Source organism: Leguminivora glycinivorella, chromosome 2 (genome assembly GCF_023078275.1).
Source record: "Leguminivora glycinivorella isolate SPB_JAAS2020 chromosome 2, LegGlyc_1.1, whole genome shotgun sequence".
NCBI lineage: Eukaryota > Metazoa > Arthropoda > Insecta > Lepidoptera > Tortricidae > Leguminivora > Leguminivora glycinivorella.
In genome coordinates this window covers 27,170,362-27,187,215 of record NC_062972.1, presented here as the reverse complement: position 1 = coordinate 27,187,215, position 16,854 = coordinate 27,170,362, and the positions used below count along the sequence as shown (strand labels likewise).

The 16,854-nt window shown below is 36.2% G+C and overlaps 1 protein-coding gene across 1 annotated transcript in view; it reads left to right on the top strand.

Annotated features, from left to right (window-relative positions):
* The first annotated feature begins 3,791 nt into the window (after positions 1 to 3,791).
* Positions 3,792 to 16,854, top strand: part of LOC125236063 (TOX high mobility group box family member 4-like) — a 71,742-nt gene continuing 58,679 nt past the window's right edge. The window contains exon 1 of the mRNA XM_048142763.1: positions 3,792 to 4,126. Within this exon, the coding sequence (XP_047998720.1) occupies positions 3,988 to 4,126 (139 nt within the window). The 5' untranslated portion in view covers positions 3,792 to 3,987. The remainder of the gene's footprint in view (positions 4,127 to 16,854) is intronic.

The following is a 16,854-nucleotide window of genomic DNA, read 5'->3' as shown; positions in this document are numbered from 1 at the left end:
CTTGAATAAAGTCAAATTAACTGTTTTAAAATTGATAAAAGTAGGTGAATCTAGTAATAAAGATGATTTACCACCTGTGAAACTACTGGAAGCAGTGATAAACGCATTTTTTGCGTTGTAGTTTCCTCGCTATAGTGAGGGGAAAAGTTTTGTGTTACACTCGGGTGCAAATGTATTTTACTTCTCGTGTGTTAAAAAACTCGCAAGTTTAGGATTCTATTCTCGAACCACTCGCTTCGCTCGTGGTTCAACTATAGAATCCTTTCACTTGCTCGTTTTTCAATTCCACACTCGGCGTTAAAATACAACTTTGCACCCTTGTATAACAAATAACTATTTTTCCCTAGTTGGTAAAATAAACACCAAACATAAGGAACATTATACATTTTTGATATCACCGCAAGCGCAAACATAACAAAACGTATCGTCACTACTTTAAAAAAATCTCGTATCTCACGCTGTTCCTCAAAGTTAAAACGCAGTAAGTCTATATGCATTCCATACATACTTACTGCAATTTTCTTTTTATTGACAGACGAAGATACAAGTTTTTTTAAAAGTAGTGACGGTATGTATCATGCTGTAAAAAAGCAATTTGACACAATACAAGGCAAGATATGAGTATTTTTGTTTGGACCATTTGGAAAATATTTCCATCGAAATATTTTTTTTTTAAACTGAATTTCTATCCATAAAATTTTGTTATTTAGGATTTAAATTGACAACTTTAAGGATTATCCATTCGTATTAAAAAATACACACTGTATATCGCGAGACAAATAAAAGATTTGGGTCCGAAGTGTGTAATTTATTGTAGGTATACAAAACTCTTCCGCGGCTTATCTTCGTATTAATTAAATGGTATCGTAGATACCCGATATCTACACTTAGATAATATTCATATGTACCGGTAGTTGTATCGCGGATTTGGATACGGCAAAAGCCATGGATTCGTTGATTTTGTTTCTGCCGTTCTTCTTTATTGTTTTCTTGTATACTGTGACGTGTTTGTGCTTGAGATGCTGTGAGATATTTGGTAAGTTATTTTATTTTAAATTGGAAAAGTGCTTAAAAAGTTAATTATGATATATTATACTAGCAATTTCATAACCCTAGGAAAAAACGTTTACTATTAACTACGCCTATGCCTGCGTCCAATTGCACAGATATTATTAAAAAAAAATTGAAAAAAAAAAAAAACAAGGTGGACCGATTTTCATCAAGCATAGGCATAGCTAAAAGCACTCCCGACTAATTCAAATAATGTTTTCAAACAAAACACGAAATCTCCGTTCGAAAGCTACGATGACACAGACAGACACGTCAAACTTATAACACCCCGTCGTTTGTGCCTCTTGTACTAATATGTATTCATGTGGTCGGGGTTTAAAAATATGGTCATGTCAAATAAACCTTTTCTTCCCGCTACATAATTCACTTTATCTTGACTTTATTCGATAATATCTAAACTGTAACCACTCTTCGTGTATTTGCATTTAAGTTTTTAATAGTTAGTTGTCAAATGATTAAAATACCGATCGGAGGCCGATTTTTGAGTCTCACGGCGTTCGAATTCAAAAAATTGTCACTGAATTTAATAGGCAATTCACCGTTTTCAACCGGTATTTTAGTGACAATGAGACTCAAAAATCGGCCCCCTGAATTTAATTTCTAAATAAAAATAAAAACAAAGATACAGTATTGTTGTTTTACAGCGCCATCTAGTATCGAGTAGCAGAACTAATATCACTTGTAACAACATCTTTGTTTTCATTCCGTGATACAGTTTTACATATCGCCTATAGATGGCGCACTGGGACTAGACAAATAGTGAAAAAAATTACTAGGAGCCAAGGATGATTTATATAGGATTTCTTCTTACTAAGAATCGTACCTCCATTTTTTAGCACCATCTATTAAATATGATGATGATTTTTTTTTCAAAATGTGTATTGATGTGATTATAATGATATTCAAATAAAGAAGCATGTCATTTGTTCTTATAAAAAATAAAAACCCGCAAAAATATTTAGGGAAAATATGATTTTGGCCACTTCCAGGCTGCGAAACAGCGCCATCTAGTTTTAAGCCTAAAAGGCGCATACATTTCAGGGGTATGCTTTTTTGTATGGGCTTTGTCTGTCCTGGTATTAAATGGTAGTAGGAGCTAAAGTTTTAGCTAATTGGAAATCAGATTTAACATCTTGTTACCGTTTCCATTTTATTCCGATATATTATTATCCTAAACGAAGACAAAGTCTAACCTACATTAATTTAAGGATATTAAATATTTATAGCAATTATACTAGTAGCTAAAAAAGGTCTTTCCATGAAAAGTAATATTAAAAAATTGTTTGTCTATTTTTAGGAGAACCAATTTTCATCCCACCATGAATCGCGTCAAAACCAACATTATTAAATTAGAATCGACCTCCGGCTCAACTCAACTACTACTCTTATAGACCTTATAGTGCATTTGCATGCACTTTGCTGATTCACTGCACTGCACGATTGCCTTTTACTAACACCGAGCGGGTACAATTTTGGTACCGTATCCTTCCACGTCTTTGGACATTTTCCCGAATTTGGGACCCCCCAATGGCCTCAATTAGCATGAAATTTCAATAAATATTTTTGTGTTAATTACATAAACTTTAAGCGACAATCTACATTGAGAATGTGAAAAAAGTAAATTTTTAGACAGATTTTATGCTTAATTATCGTCACAAAACTGACAGCGAGTAAATTTTTGTTTTGGGGGGACCCAAATTCTGAAAATGCCCCTTTAAGTACAAATAATTATTTAAGTCAATGAATTCTCGCCTCTTTTCCCAATTCTTTTAAACTCAAAATGAGTAAACCGCAAAACTGGAAAATCCTACATAACGTATGTACTTTATATTTATATATTTATTACTATATATATTTTAAGTTTATATTGTTTTTGTGTTAATTACATAACTTTAAGCGACAATCTGCATTCAGAATGTAAAAAAAAATTTTTAGACAGATTTTATCCTTAATTGTCGTCATAAAACTGACAGCGAGTTAGTTTTTGTTAACAACTTACGCTAATTGGGGGGTCCCAAATTCTAAAAATGGGCCAAGAGCGTGTCGGGTCACGCTCAGTGTAGGGTTCCGTAGTTTCCCGTATTTTTCTCAAAAACTACTCAACCTATCAGGTTCAAAACAATTTTCCTAGAAAGTCTTTATAAAGTTCTAGTTTTGTGATTTTTTTTCATATTTTTCAAACATACGGTTCAAAAGTTAGAGGGGGGGACACTTTTTTTTTACTTTAGGAGCGATTATTTCCAAAAATATTAATTTTATCAAAAAACGATTTTAGTAAACCCCTATTCATTTTTAAACACCTATCCAACAATATATCACACGTTGGGGTTGGAATGAAAAAAAAATCAGTCCCTACTTTACATGTACCCTAACAAAACATTTTTTCCACTTTTTATTTTACCACTTTGTCGGCGTGATTGATATACATATTGGTACCAAATTTCAGCTTTCTAGTGCTAACGGTCACTGAGAATAACATCAATATTTCATACCATGTTTGAGAAAAATTAGTTACTTTCAAGTTCAAGTAAATGTTTACTACACAAGTACACTACGAAAACACACAAAAACGAATCATCTATGCGAGTCTGACCTCTGCTACCGGGCTAACCAAGGAGACGGTTTTTATCAACGAATCTCGGCCGCGACGCGACAGACTTCTCGCGGATTGTTTGTTGTTGAACGTACTCCACTCGGATAAAACGTCAAATAAACGCCGATTTGCGATAAATCTATCGATAAACAATACGCGCGGCTCTTTAAAACACGCAAGTAGCAGGTCTCTTTAAACGCGTTCGGACGTAATTTAAAAGTTTTTTTTTAACAGAAACCCGCGAGTGTTAAATCTCATAGTTTTAATTGAATCTCACACGAACTGGCTAGTTTTCTAAGACTGAATAGTATTAAAAACCTAAAATGGATCAGGAAGCTTCGATGGACATTAAAATTGAGAGTGATATGAGAAGTGACGCTTATTTTTATGGACTTATACCAATTTGTACTATAATTGTAGTTGTTTTTGTACGAGTCACATTTGTTCTGTGCAAAAGCTACGGTAAGTTCTATTTTTTATTACAAATAATTTATATTATAATTTATATAATTACTCGAGTCAATTTCTTTCTTCGCCGTGTTTTTTTTATTTCCATTAAAATCGACATAACGTTAGGCACATTAACATAAGTTAAGTGGTTTTTGATACATTCGAAAAAAAATCTGAAAATTTGAAATAACATTACTAGTTAACATTAGTAGAAAGTACATATTAGGTACCTAGTTAAGGTTTTGATTCACTTGTTCAGTGATCGTACCTAATTAACTAATTGTATTTGACCTAAAGACATATCTTCCCTTAAAATTAACGAAAAAAAAACACATTATAAATTCCGTTATTAAAAATAATGTATTTTATATCGGTAACAACAGTTAATAAATATCCCTACTTATAACAAAAAAAAAAAAAATATCTTTATTTCAGACCAAAGTCCATACAGTGAGCAAAATACATTTTTAAAAAACTTATTCTAATTCTAAAAAGTGCCTTGGTAACAGCCACATACACTCAGTTATATGTGTAGGTGGCCACCACCGAGTGCATTCTAGCCCATAATAAAAAAAAATAGCAATCATTTCCTCTCCATTTTCCTTATTTATTAAATCACCGAGGAAAAGGTATTTATTTCCTTAGAACCTTTTCGAAAACAGGAATATAAATTATTAAAGATTGATTTGAAATAAACTATATTTATATTTTAAAGATGTATAATTAATTGTAATTATGTCGTAATAATATAAAAAATATACGTACGTATTATTTTACAATTGTTAGTACATATATTATTTGCAATTATGTACCAAAGTGTGGCCATGAAATAGTTGTTTATATTACAAGAAGGTAAAGTTGTTGTTTTTTTTAATACTACGTCGGTGTCAAACAAGCATACGGTCCGCCTGATGGAAAGCGGTCACCGAAGGTGTAACGCCATCTAGGCCACCGTACCTTTTTCTCTAGGGCTTTGAGGTACGTATTTTTCTATGACTTTATCCGTCTATACGGAGTTACATATGTCTTCGCTATACGGGGATAAGTGCGTCTAACTTTACTCACTGGCACAGGTATTTTTGCGAGTTAACACTTTTGCTACTTGCTACAGTTGCTACTCACGATTAGTGGTAAAGGTATGAACTCTCAATACATGATCATCGTTTAAACATGCCAAATATGAAGGCCAGGCTCACTTCATCGTATGACACATTAACCCGTATTGACCTTACCTACTTATAACAGGCTACTAGACTCATATCGAATTTGGCACAATAAAATGATTGTCTTCCGTAGTATTTGACATAAAAAAACAATATTTATAGATTTTGGATATTAAAAGTGTACGTATACGTATACGTGTACGTATTTTCGATTACAAATGTGTGTAATTTTTTATTTATTTTGGCCACTGAAAACGCTGTCAGCGATGTAGTGACGTTTTTTTTTTTATTATGGACTGATCGGCGATTGACCCTAGTCACACCTGATGGGAAGTGAAGACAGAGTCTAAGATGGAGCTCACCGATTCAGTAATAGCCTATTCACTCTACGTTTAAAGAGACCGAGGTCGTATTTCTCTGGGAACACCGATGCTGGGAGCGCATTCCACTCCTTTGCAGTCCGCATTACAAAGGATGAGGCAAAACGCTTTGTGCGGATAAATGGAACACTAACCACATACGGGTGCATTCGTTCCCCTCGCCTGGACGTCCGAAGATGGAAAGGAGAAGGAGGAATTAGGTCGTGCAGTTCTTGAGCGCACTCCCCAGAATGTATCCGGTAGAATATCGACAGACAAAAGCGACTCGACGGCGATGTTATAGGGTCTGCAATTTAGCCTTAATAGTAGGGTCATCGAATTCGAACCTTACTGCATGTCAAAACAATCACTGACATATTGAACTTTATGCCTTCATACTTAAAAAGTCAGAAAATGTTGTTTTCGAATAGAATGACCTGATTCATAGATAATCTATAGATTAACATGACTGTGTTGTTTTCGCCTGATTACGTAAAAGTATACTTACTTACTTACTGCGATGGCTCAGCGACCCGAAGTGGATCTTGGCCTCCGACACAATATTCCGCCATTCGCTCCTATCCTGTGCGATCTGATGCCACTCAGTCACGTAAAAGTATACTTTAAAAATATATTTTTGCTATTTTTAAGTCATAATACAACACATAATAAAACATGGTCATATTTTATTTCGGTTGATTGGACAGTACTTAATCATATAAGACAGACTTTAAAAAAGGTTCAAGTAGCCTATTTTTAGTTTTAGTAAGCATAAATATTGGCGCCGGGAAATCGCTAGGTTTGACGATTGGACAGGGGGAATCCATTATGGATGCCACTGACCCGGGAGAGCCAGTGGGTATGTCTGACTCCCACGGAATAAACCCCCTTGGATGATCCGACGCTCGCTTTCGCTTTCGCTCGGTTGTAGGCCTCAACGTAACTTCAAAATCTCGTGATAGATGCCACCCAGACTCGCACCCTAAGGAACTCTTCTATGCCTTTTTGGTACGGAACCCTAAAGAAGGTAGTTAAGAACTACGTTACTGCATTCTAATCGTAAGACCTGAAATAAATCATAACGGTTACCGCATAATTCATCAAATTACAAAGTTCGTACGTACTGAAGATATGAATCCTCTTATTATCTGTGATTTTAATATTAAGAAATAACTTAAATACTTTGTCTACACTGCCGTCATGATCAATTCATGATCTTTAATAAAGTATGGCAACTACTTACCTGTTGGTTACTAAGTTCTGTTACTTATGATTTGATTCAAAAATTAGAAACAATGAGATTATCTCATTGTTCACACATACCTACGAATCATCATTCGCTTGTCCTCATCCCAATTAGTTAGGGTCGGCGCAGCATGTCTTTTTCTTCCATACATCTGTATCGGACGTCATTTCATCAGTCACTTGCATTCGTTCCATATCATCTCGCAGTCCATCCACTTTTTCTTCGGCTTTCCTCTACCTATCGTTTAAAATCTGTTGAATTCTGATAATCGACTAATTTCGTTCGTCATCCTAATTTCAATCGTGACAGTGGTTGGTCGGTGCCACCTAGTTAGAAAACAGTTATAGGCACTACGTCGGTCCCCAGTGTAAACGCACCCTTAACAAGTGACGTAATAAGTGTTGTGTGCAATCCTGCTTTTGACAAAAGTAACATAGCGGGTAGCTCCGATCTCGCCACGGTGACGTCGCCCGTGCGTCGCCCGCACCGCCGACCCCCCCTGCGCCCGTCCTCAGCAGCCGCGCGCACCGAGCAAGCGCCCGCAGTATGCGTCGCGCTCTCGACATGTAAAGGCGGGGTGTCGCTACTCTTGAGAAAGGTTCTCGAAGTTGAACCGAAACATGTCGAACGCTATATCTTAATACGTGAGTAACCCGCTTAAAATATTAAAAAAAAAAGCGTACTATATAATTTATTTAAAAAGATTGTTATAAAAATTTGCAAACCAGTATAACAGGGGAAAGTGGACCATTCCCGATTAATAATTACAAGTAAATATCGACTCAAGTGATATCAATATCGATATGTATCAACTACCGTAACACATTAATAAAATAGACCTACTTTGAAGATTTAGAGTACCTATAAGTATGTTAATGAAATGGTTAAACTATATGGACAAGAACCCGGATGTACGGAAAGTCACGAGTACATAGATGAACATAACGAAACTATAAAGGCTCAAATTTAGGCATATTAACCAGTTGTAGAAACAGATCACAATATGACTGCATGTAACATTATAGATATGTTCTATCTATTCTCTATTAATATGTCCATCCTTGGGGGTTACCATGACGTACTAAAGACGTTCAGTTTAGGCTTGTACTATTATATATTCTGTGGTTTAGGTTGAGAGAAAGGGACACAGCTATAGCAGTTACATAGCTCCGTCCCTCTCTCTCAACCTAAACTGAACGGCTTTAGCACGTCATGGTAACCCCCCTTATCAATAACTAGGAATATGTGTCAAATCTATAAATACCCAGATTATTCGCGAATGGTACTTGAGAAGGATTTATTGGGTTGGTAAGAAAGTAATGAGCGATCGATTGAATTCCACATAAAATTTTTGAGAGAGTTCTAGAATCTTCTATGGTCGAAAGTATATAAAGGGCGAGTCGCACAGTTTCTCGTCAGTCATTCACTAGCTGTCGCCGAGCTAATATAAGGAAGAAAATGGACGAATTAAAAGTGCATGTAAGGCATTGCTTACTATATGAATTTCAGTCTGGCCATTCAGCCGCCGAAGCAGTGCGTAATATATGTCAGCGTGTTGCTCCTGAAGTTGTGTCTGAGGCCACGGCGAAACGATGGTTCCAGCGGTTTCGTAGTGGCGACTTTTCATTATCAGATCAACCTAAGTCTGGTCGACCGGTGAAGATTGATGTAGCCAAATTAAAAACCTTAATTGAAGGAGATCCGAGGCTAACGAGTCGTATTCTTGCTACCGAGTTAGGCTGCTCTCATGTCACCATAGAAACACATTTACACGAGTTGGGAAAAAAACTACAAATACAGTGTTTGGATACCGCATGAACATGATAGAGATCAACTAAACCGCCGTGCCGATATCTGCATACAACTTCTGTCTTTTTGCCGCACATTCAACTGGTTGGACCATCTTATCACTAGAGATGAAAAATGGGTCTTATATATAAATCAGACACGCAAACGTCAGTGGCTAGCTCCAAACGAAAAAGGAATAAAGGCACCAAAAACAGAGCCTCACCCGAAAAAAGTTATGCTGTCCGTTTGGTGGGATATTCATGGTATTATTCACTGGGAACTCCTACCAAGTGGAATGACTGTTACCGCATCAGTATACTGTAATCATCTTGAAAATTTAAACCAAAAAATCTGTCAGAATCGTCCACAGCATGCTAAAGTTTTTTCTTACACGACAATGCTCGCCCATACATTGCAAAAGTGACTCGGCTAAAGCTATTGGAGCTAGGTTGGAAAGTGATACCTCATCCACCGTACTCTCCAGACTTGGCACCTACGGATTACGCATTGTTCAGATCGCTAAGAAATGCCTTGAATGAAAAAAAGTTCGATGATCAAGCCCATCTACGACAGTACATAGCTGAGTTTTTTGAATCTAAACCTAAGAACTTCTTCGCCGATGCTATTCATTCTTTACCAGAACGATGGAGACAAGTAGTAGATAACGAAGGCCGTTATATTTTTGATAAATGATTAAAATAATAAATTAAATAAAAATTACAATATTGGTTATGATTCGCTCATTACTTTCTTACCAACCCAATATTTCTGTTCAAAGGAGCCGATATCAAGAGCATGACTAACTATCACATGCTTTCAATTTGGTCATGTGAGATGAGACTGATAATTTGCCGGCAATATTTACGATATGTGTACCTACTGATTGTGGTGTACTTTAACTGTCAATTATATTGATGAAATTGTATTGTATTTTGAGGAAACAATATTTATGGAACAAAGATTTAGGCGTAGATATCAAGCGATTCTGTCAGGAAAATGATAATATGATCGCTTGCACGTGTAAGTGTGATAGGATTTGATTTCAAACGTATTCTTTACTTTAGAAGATAGATGCTTGATGTAGACAAAGAGGGGTCTGCATTTTCCTGATCTGTGCATTTCCAGGGGTGTCATGACATGACATAGAGACACGGACTGAGGTGAATTATGACGAGACTTTGTGCGACTCAGTCGAGGTATACCAGGACCAGGGGCTCATTTCTCGAACTCGAACTCGAACGAACTACAGGTTACAATTTACAAGTGTTTGTCAATGTCTAATTTTAATTGATCCTATTTTGTTACCAACATTTAGTAATATAAGTCGACTTTCGTGAGATATATACAGGATAATTGTTATAATTAAGAAAATATAGATACTAGAGAACCATAATGACGAAATAAAACTTATTAAAATCTCAATTCATCAAAAAAATCTTGGTAACAAAATAGGAATAATAAAAACAAATTTAACTTTTTCCTTAATTTTTGTACAAACTTTTTGAGAACCGCTGACATTAGCTTAGGACCGGGACAAGTGGCGTACTAGAAAAGAGTCCTGTGCTCAGCAGTGGGTGATAAAGAGATGATATGATGATGATGACGACGATTTTTCGACGTCAACTAACCAGGCAGACTTTTCTGGAATTGCGGTTTTTCCTAATTACTCTAATCAGTTGTTTTTAATAACCATGTTTGATAGGAAGATGTAGGTAAATTTTTATCTTCTGTAAACAGTTATCTTATGTAAGTAAACATGTCTGTGGGGTAAACTAGCAGATAAGATTCGTAAATTAAACACTCGTCATAGACAAATGTTACGCAAAAATATTAATGCGGCAAAATACACCATAAAAGTAAAATAATAGGAGTTATAATACATTGAAAGGCACACGATACAGGTATGATGAGATTGATGAGATGTCATGTTTGAAAAGTCTAGTTTTTATTGACAGTCAGTGTTTTTCCGAGAGTCTGTTCTGGCCTGTTGAACCCATTGTACTGAATTAGTGTTATGTGCTTGGTGCTATACACAGTTACAACATGCATACTTATTATTTATCCACTTGTTTGAAAAACGAAAACAACAGTCATTTTTTTATCCGCAACAAAATTGAGTAACTATTCAACCGTGACCTTTAAGAAGGGCCCTTGTACGTAACTGTGGGAGCAAATCAAATAATTTTTAACATTATTTAGCTTTTATATATTTCGATTATTAAGGGCCATTTGTGTTTTAACATTTTTTAAATACCTACTGGCAACATTATATTTATAGTGACAACAATAGTGTCAAGGTATGTTTCACTAAACCGGCGGATAATATAATTCGGAAACTATAAAAAATGCACATATTTGACAACCTAAACGAAAATAAGTAGATTCAGCTAATAAAAAAATATTGTGTCTAGTTTTGACGGAATCGTATAACATAATTTTTCCATTTGTCTTTGAACCAAATAACTGTTTGTGGTTTCAGATGATGTTATTTGTAACCATTGCTGCATCATTTTCTTTGATATTTCTGAGATTTTCCTTATCAGGTGAACTGGGCTTTTTAGGGTTCCGTAGTCAACTAGGAACCCTTATAGTTTCGCCATGTCTGTCCGTCCGTCCGTCCGCCCGCGGATAATCTCAGTGACCGTTAGCACTAGAAAGCTGAAATTTGGTACCAATATGTATATCAAACACGCCGATAAAGTGGTAAAATAAAAAGTGGAAAAAAATGTTTGGTTAGGGTAACCCCCCCCCCCCACATGTAAAGTGGGGACTGTTTTTTTTTTTTCATTCCAACCCCAAAGTGTGATATATTGTTAGATAGGTATTCAAAAATGAATAAGGGTTTACTAAAATCGTTTTTTTAATAATATTCATATTTTCGGAAATAATCTACTAATATGGCAACCCCGGCCATGTAAACAGTGAAAGCAGGGCTCCTATCAATTTTAATTTCGTATAAATACTTACAACTCGAAAACAAAAGTGACTCGTGAAACACTACAAGAAGCCGGCACGTATTATTGATTTTTGCACAAGAACGGAGCACAAGAGGCACTAAATCACCAACTAAAATACCGGTAAGAGCACTCTTATAGCCGTTACAGCAAGAATAACATTTAAAATCGCAAAAAGATAACATCTTTCGTTTGTTTTCGGCAAAAACTAACGGGACCAGTTACAGCTGATTGGACACTGACATTGACAGCTGCCAATGCGTTCCGTTTCACGCGCAGTTTGGTGTTGCTAGCCCGAAATCGTTTCGAAATCGATTGTGAGTTCCAAATCGAATCGGGACCAATCGTGAACCAGCAAACTTTGTTGTGTAGAATCGGCATCGCTCGTAAATGAACTAGCAATATACCTCAGAATCTAACTGCGCACTGAGCTCAAAAGATGGCGCCAGTATGTAGTAAATGCAACTTACGGTCAGAAGACGTGTTGAAATGCGCCAAATGTAAATGTACATTTTGTTTACCTTGTGCACGAAGATCCGCCAAGCTTTTTAGACTAATGACTGCAGGTAGAAGGAAGGCATGGATATGTTTATCGTGTCGTCCAAATTTAAATAATTCAAATCGACGTTCTAGTTCCACAAATACACATAGTATCCCAGTAAATAATACAGAGACGGATAGACAAAACGTAACATTAGGTAAAAATAAGCCTGCAGATACTTCGGCCCCACTGGCAACAGGTACGACTAGTGATGTTCAACACCTCGATGCTGCATCTCATGGGCAAACGTGTGTGGATGCCCAGCATACACAAATGCCTGTTTTGACACCCTCGGAGCACCCTCAAACGTCTGATTTGATAAATAATGAGCAAACTAGTGATGAAATTCTTGATGAGACTCTGGACTTGACACCACAAGAGCAAATTCATGTGAACATTCCGACACAAAACTCGTTTGAGTCCTTATCAGATATAGAAAATAATGAAGGGTCAGAATCACCAATGATGTTGTCACCATCTTCGTCGTTGTGCTCAATGGATGAAAATGATACTAGTACCAGGAGTTTGCCAAACCTAGATTCGCAGTTACAAACTTACTTAGTAGATGAACTGAGAATAAAACTAAAGGACCTTGAAGAAAAATTATTGGGGGCAGATAATGAAGTTCAAAAGTTACTAAATGAAAATTATGGGTTACAGAATGAATTATCAGAATCGCGGAAGAAGTGCGATTTCTACAGGAGCTTACTAAAAAATAAATCGGTGGCATCCCCTCACAAGTCATCAAGAAATAGCATGGGAAATACTAAGACTAGCTCAAATAATATAGCCAATGGGTCAGTGACCCCTAAGACAAGTAAGAGGACACGCTCATTCGAAGAATCACCTGGAGTTGCGTATATGACATCATCTGACTCTGTCGGCCCACTAGGGTGCGTATATACAGCTAGAAAACCACCGACCTCGACGCAAACGACTCGAAAAGCAACTACACAAAACATCGATCAGTTTAATCAGAACAAAGTCTTATTATTCAGTGACAACAATAGGAATACAATTCTTAAAATCATTAAGGGGCAAGATAAACTTCAAAACTTTAAGTGCTGTCATCACGTTCTGCCAGGTAGTAGATTACAGGACTTATTAAAATCTGTGAGCGTACTGGCCAAAAACCTGACAAAAAATGACTAAGTACTGTGTGATTCTGGTAGGTGAACGAGATTTTCGAAATACACATGACTACAGAAAACTCGTAACACACACAAGGAAAGTTTTACAAGAACTGAGTAACACAAACTTTATTATTGCATGTCCTACTTATATTTGTGGAGCATTGTTATTTAACGCTAGGGTTGATACCTTTAATACTCTATTATATAACGATATTGCTGATCACGGTTACTCTACTTTCTTTGACTCTAACTTAAATTTAACTCTCGAAATGTTTTCCGCATTTAATGGTAAACTTAAAAATATTGGAATGAGAAACATCATAGAAAATGTACTTAACTTAATCCCTATAATCAATGACGCTACAACAGACCAGTTTTTTCGTGGATAATGGGAATAAAGGCCTCTCTAGACAAAATCCAAAACTGAATGGTGTGCCCCTTAAATGTTCAGCGAGTAAAACTATGTGTGATTACTTAAGTTTATACCACCAGAACCTATGCGGCATTAGTAACAAAAAACATGAGCTTGAAATGTATCTGCAGGGTCTGGACATCCAGCATGATTTTATTTGCATAACCGAGCATTTTTTAAATAAAGTAAATGCTCCTCTATTTAACTTAAATAATCACACTCTAATAAGCTATAATACAAGGCCTAACAAAATAAGAGGAGGGAGCTTAATTATTTGCCGGGGAAGTAGAGTTACTGAAGATCTACAAATGTGTAAAAAGCTGTATAAATGTGAGACTTTCGAAATATGTGGAGTTAAAGATATGGCAACAAATGTTTATGTATGTTGTTGTTATAGAAGTCCATACGACAAAAATATTGATATATTTATGGATCAATTGGAAAAGTTTTTAGAGCACTTTTTTAACAAGAAATGTTGTTTACTAGGTGACTTTAATGTTAATATTCTTGACGATTCTAAAAAGGCTAGTGATTTTCTTTCGCTCATCAAGCGGTACAATTTTAGGTATCTTATCAACACTACTACGTATTTACGCGATTCATACTCGTCTTGTTTAGACAATATACTGACCAATCTCCCAGAAGACTGCGTGGTTCAGAGAGAGGTGGATCACAATGCATTGGGTGATGGGCATGCCGGAATATCATGTCGCGTAAAGGTAGAGCGTATGGACTGTGCGGCTAAGGAACAAGTGCTATACGCCGAAAGGCGGACTCTGTCTAATAATAATAAAATTACGTTCAGCAGTAAGCTAAGGGAGTATAACTGGAGTTCATTGAGTATCGAACAGTTCATATTGTGCTTCAACATGGCATTTAACTATGCGTTTAAAAAACAAAAAATTAAAATCAATTTAAATAAGGAGAACAAAACAAATTGGATAACTAAGGGCCTTAAAGTTTCAAGCAAGATGAAGAGATTTCTTTTGAGTGGACATATAAATAGCATCGATTCATCTATAATGGACTACAGGAAAAAATATATTCGCACCTATAAAAAAGTCATCAGCATAGCTAAAAGAAATTGCATTTCTCGTCACCTACAAAAAGCAGCCCATGTCTCCAAATCAATATGGACCGTGGTAAATAGACACAGGAATAAGTTATCTGCTACTTCTCGCCAAAAGTTGTTATTAAAGGTTGGAAATAGGGTCATAAGCGATCCTCATGTCGTCGTAGAAACTTCTCACAAGCCTTTGAAAAAGGATTTAATGAAAACGTCAGGCACCCCGACAGCGACACAGCGTTAAATATATTACAGAAACATAACAAAAAAACGCACAACGATATTGTTTTCGGCGTCACAAATGCTAACGAAATAACTAAAATAGTGAAAAATATGAAAATGAAGAAGTCGGTGGGATATGACGATATTCCTATATCTGTAATTAAGGAAAATTTAGACACATTAGCCTTGCCTCTCGCATCTTTTTACAATAACTGTATCACACAAGGGGTCTTCCCAGATCAATTTAAGATGGCTAGGATTATACCAATTCATAAGAAGGGGCCAAAAACGGACCCAAAAAATTATCGGCCGGTGTCAGTGCTGCCAACTCTGTCAAAAATTTTCGAGAAAATTATTCAAAATAGGCTCATGGCGCACTTACACGCAAATGGAATTTTGAGTGATACACAATATGCTTATCAAAAATCTAGAGGTACCTCCCAAGCTATTGATACTTTATTAAGTGTTATTGTGAATGGACTAAACCAAAAGCTTAAGGTGGGGGCTATATTTCTAGACTTAAGCTCCGCATTCGACATGGTTGATCACAGTATACTTATGCAAAAACTTGATTTTTATGGCATTAGAGGTAGAGCATTAGATTTGATAAAATCCTACTTTGATAACAGAACTCAGTTCGTAGAAATCTCTGATGTGGATGGCAATTGTGAGAATGTTGTTAGGTCCAAACCCATTAAGATAACGAGAGGTGTACCCCAGGGTTCTATTTTGGGTCCAGTTTTATTCGTTGTGTATACAAACGACCTGATAAAATTTATCACGAATGAAATACCGGACATTAATTTAGTAGTTTTTGCAGACGACACGAATGCAATTGTTAACTCTAATTCGCTGGATGATCTAAATGACAAGGCAAATCGAGCGCTAGAACTATTTCATCACTGGTTCAGTTGCAACAAATTGAAGGTGAATTCAAGCAAGACGAGTGCAATGCTCCTTAGGTCTACGGTCAAGCAAAAGGATATGCTGGATCTTAAACTTTGTGGTAATCACATTGAAAACGTTACAAGTGTTAAGTTCCTGGGCATCCACATTGACGATCTACTTACTTGGAAAAATGAGCTTGCAAACGTAGAGGCTTCCATCAGCTCTGCTTGCTATGTTCTGCGTAGTTTACGGGACGTAGTTGATCGTAATCATTTGAAGATGGTTTATCACGCACTGGTTGAATCGAAGCTTCGCTATAGTATACAATTTTGGGGCAATAGCTATGACTATAATATGCATAAAGCCTTCGTAATACAAAAGCGAGCGATAAGAACCATAGTGCGGATTTCGCAACCTCAATCATGTAAGGAACACTTTATAAACATGAGAATACTGACCGCCCCGTGTTTGTACATCCTTTTGCTCCTTACTGACCTCTTTAAAAATCTAGGCGAATACGAGACTTCTGAAGAAAGAGAAATACGGCTAAATACCCGAAGGAAATATCTACGTTGTAAGTTGCAGCCAAACTTAAAAGTAGTGAGCCATTGCGCATACTACCAGGGGGTACAGCTCTACAACAAACTTCCTAGTGAGTGGAGGAACATTACTAGCCTAAATATTTTTAAAAATAGATTAAAAGCCCTGTTGTTGAGGGAGTGCTTCTACTCAATTGAAGAATTTATTAATTATTTCAACGAAAATTGACTGACATAAATAATTTTAGTAATACCTAATAATAATAATAATATTCTAATTGTGATTTTTTGGCATTTGGCTTTTACTATATGTTGTAAAATTTATGCATGTTAGATTAATATTTAGATGTAGTACATTCAGACACAATTGTTATTGTTCATGAATAAATAAATAATAATCGCTCCTAAAGGAAAAAAAAGTGTGTCTCC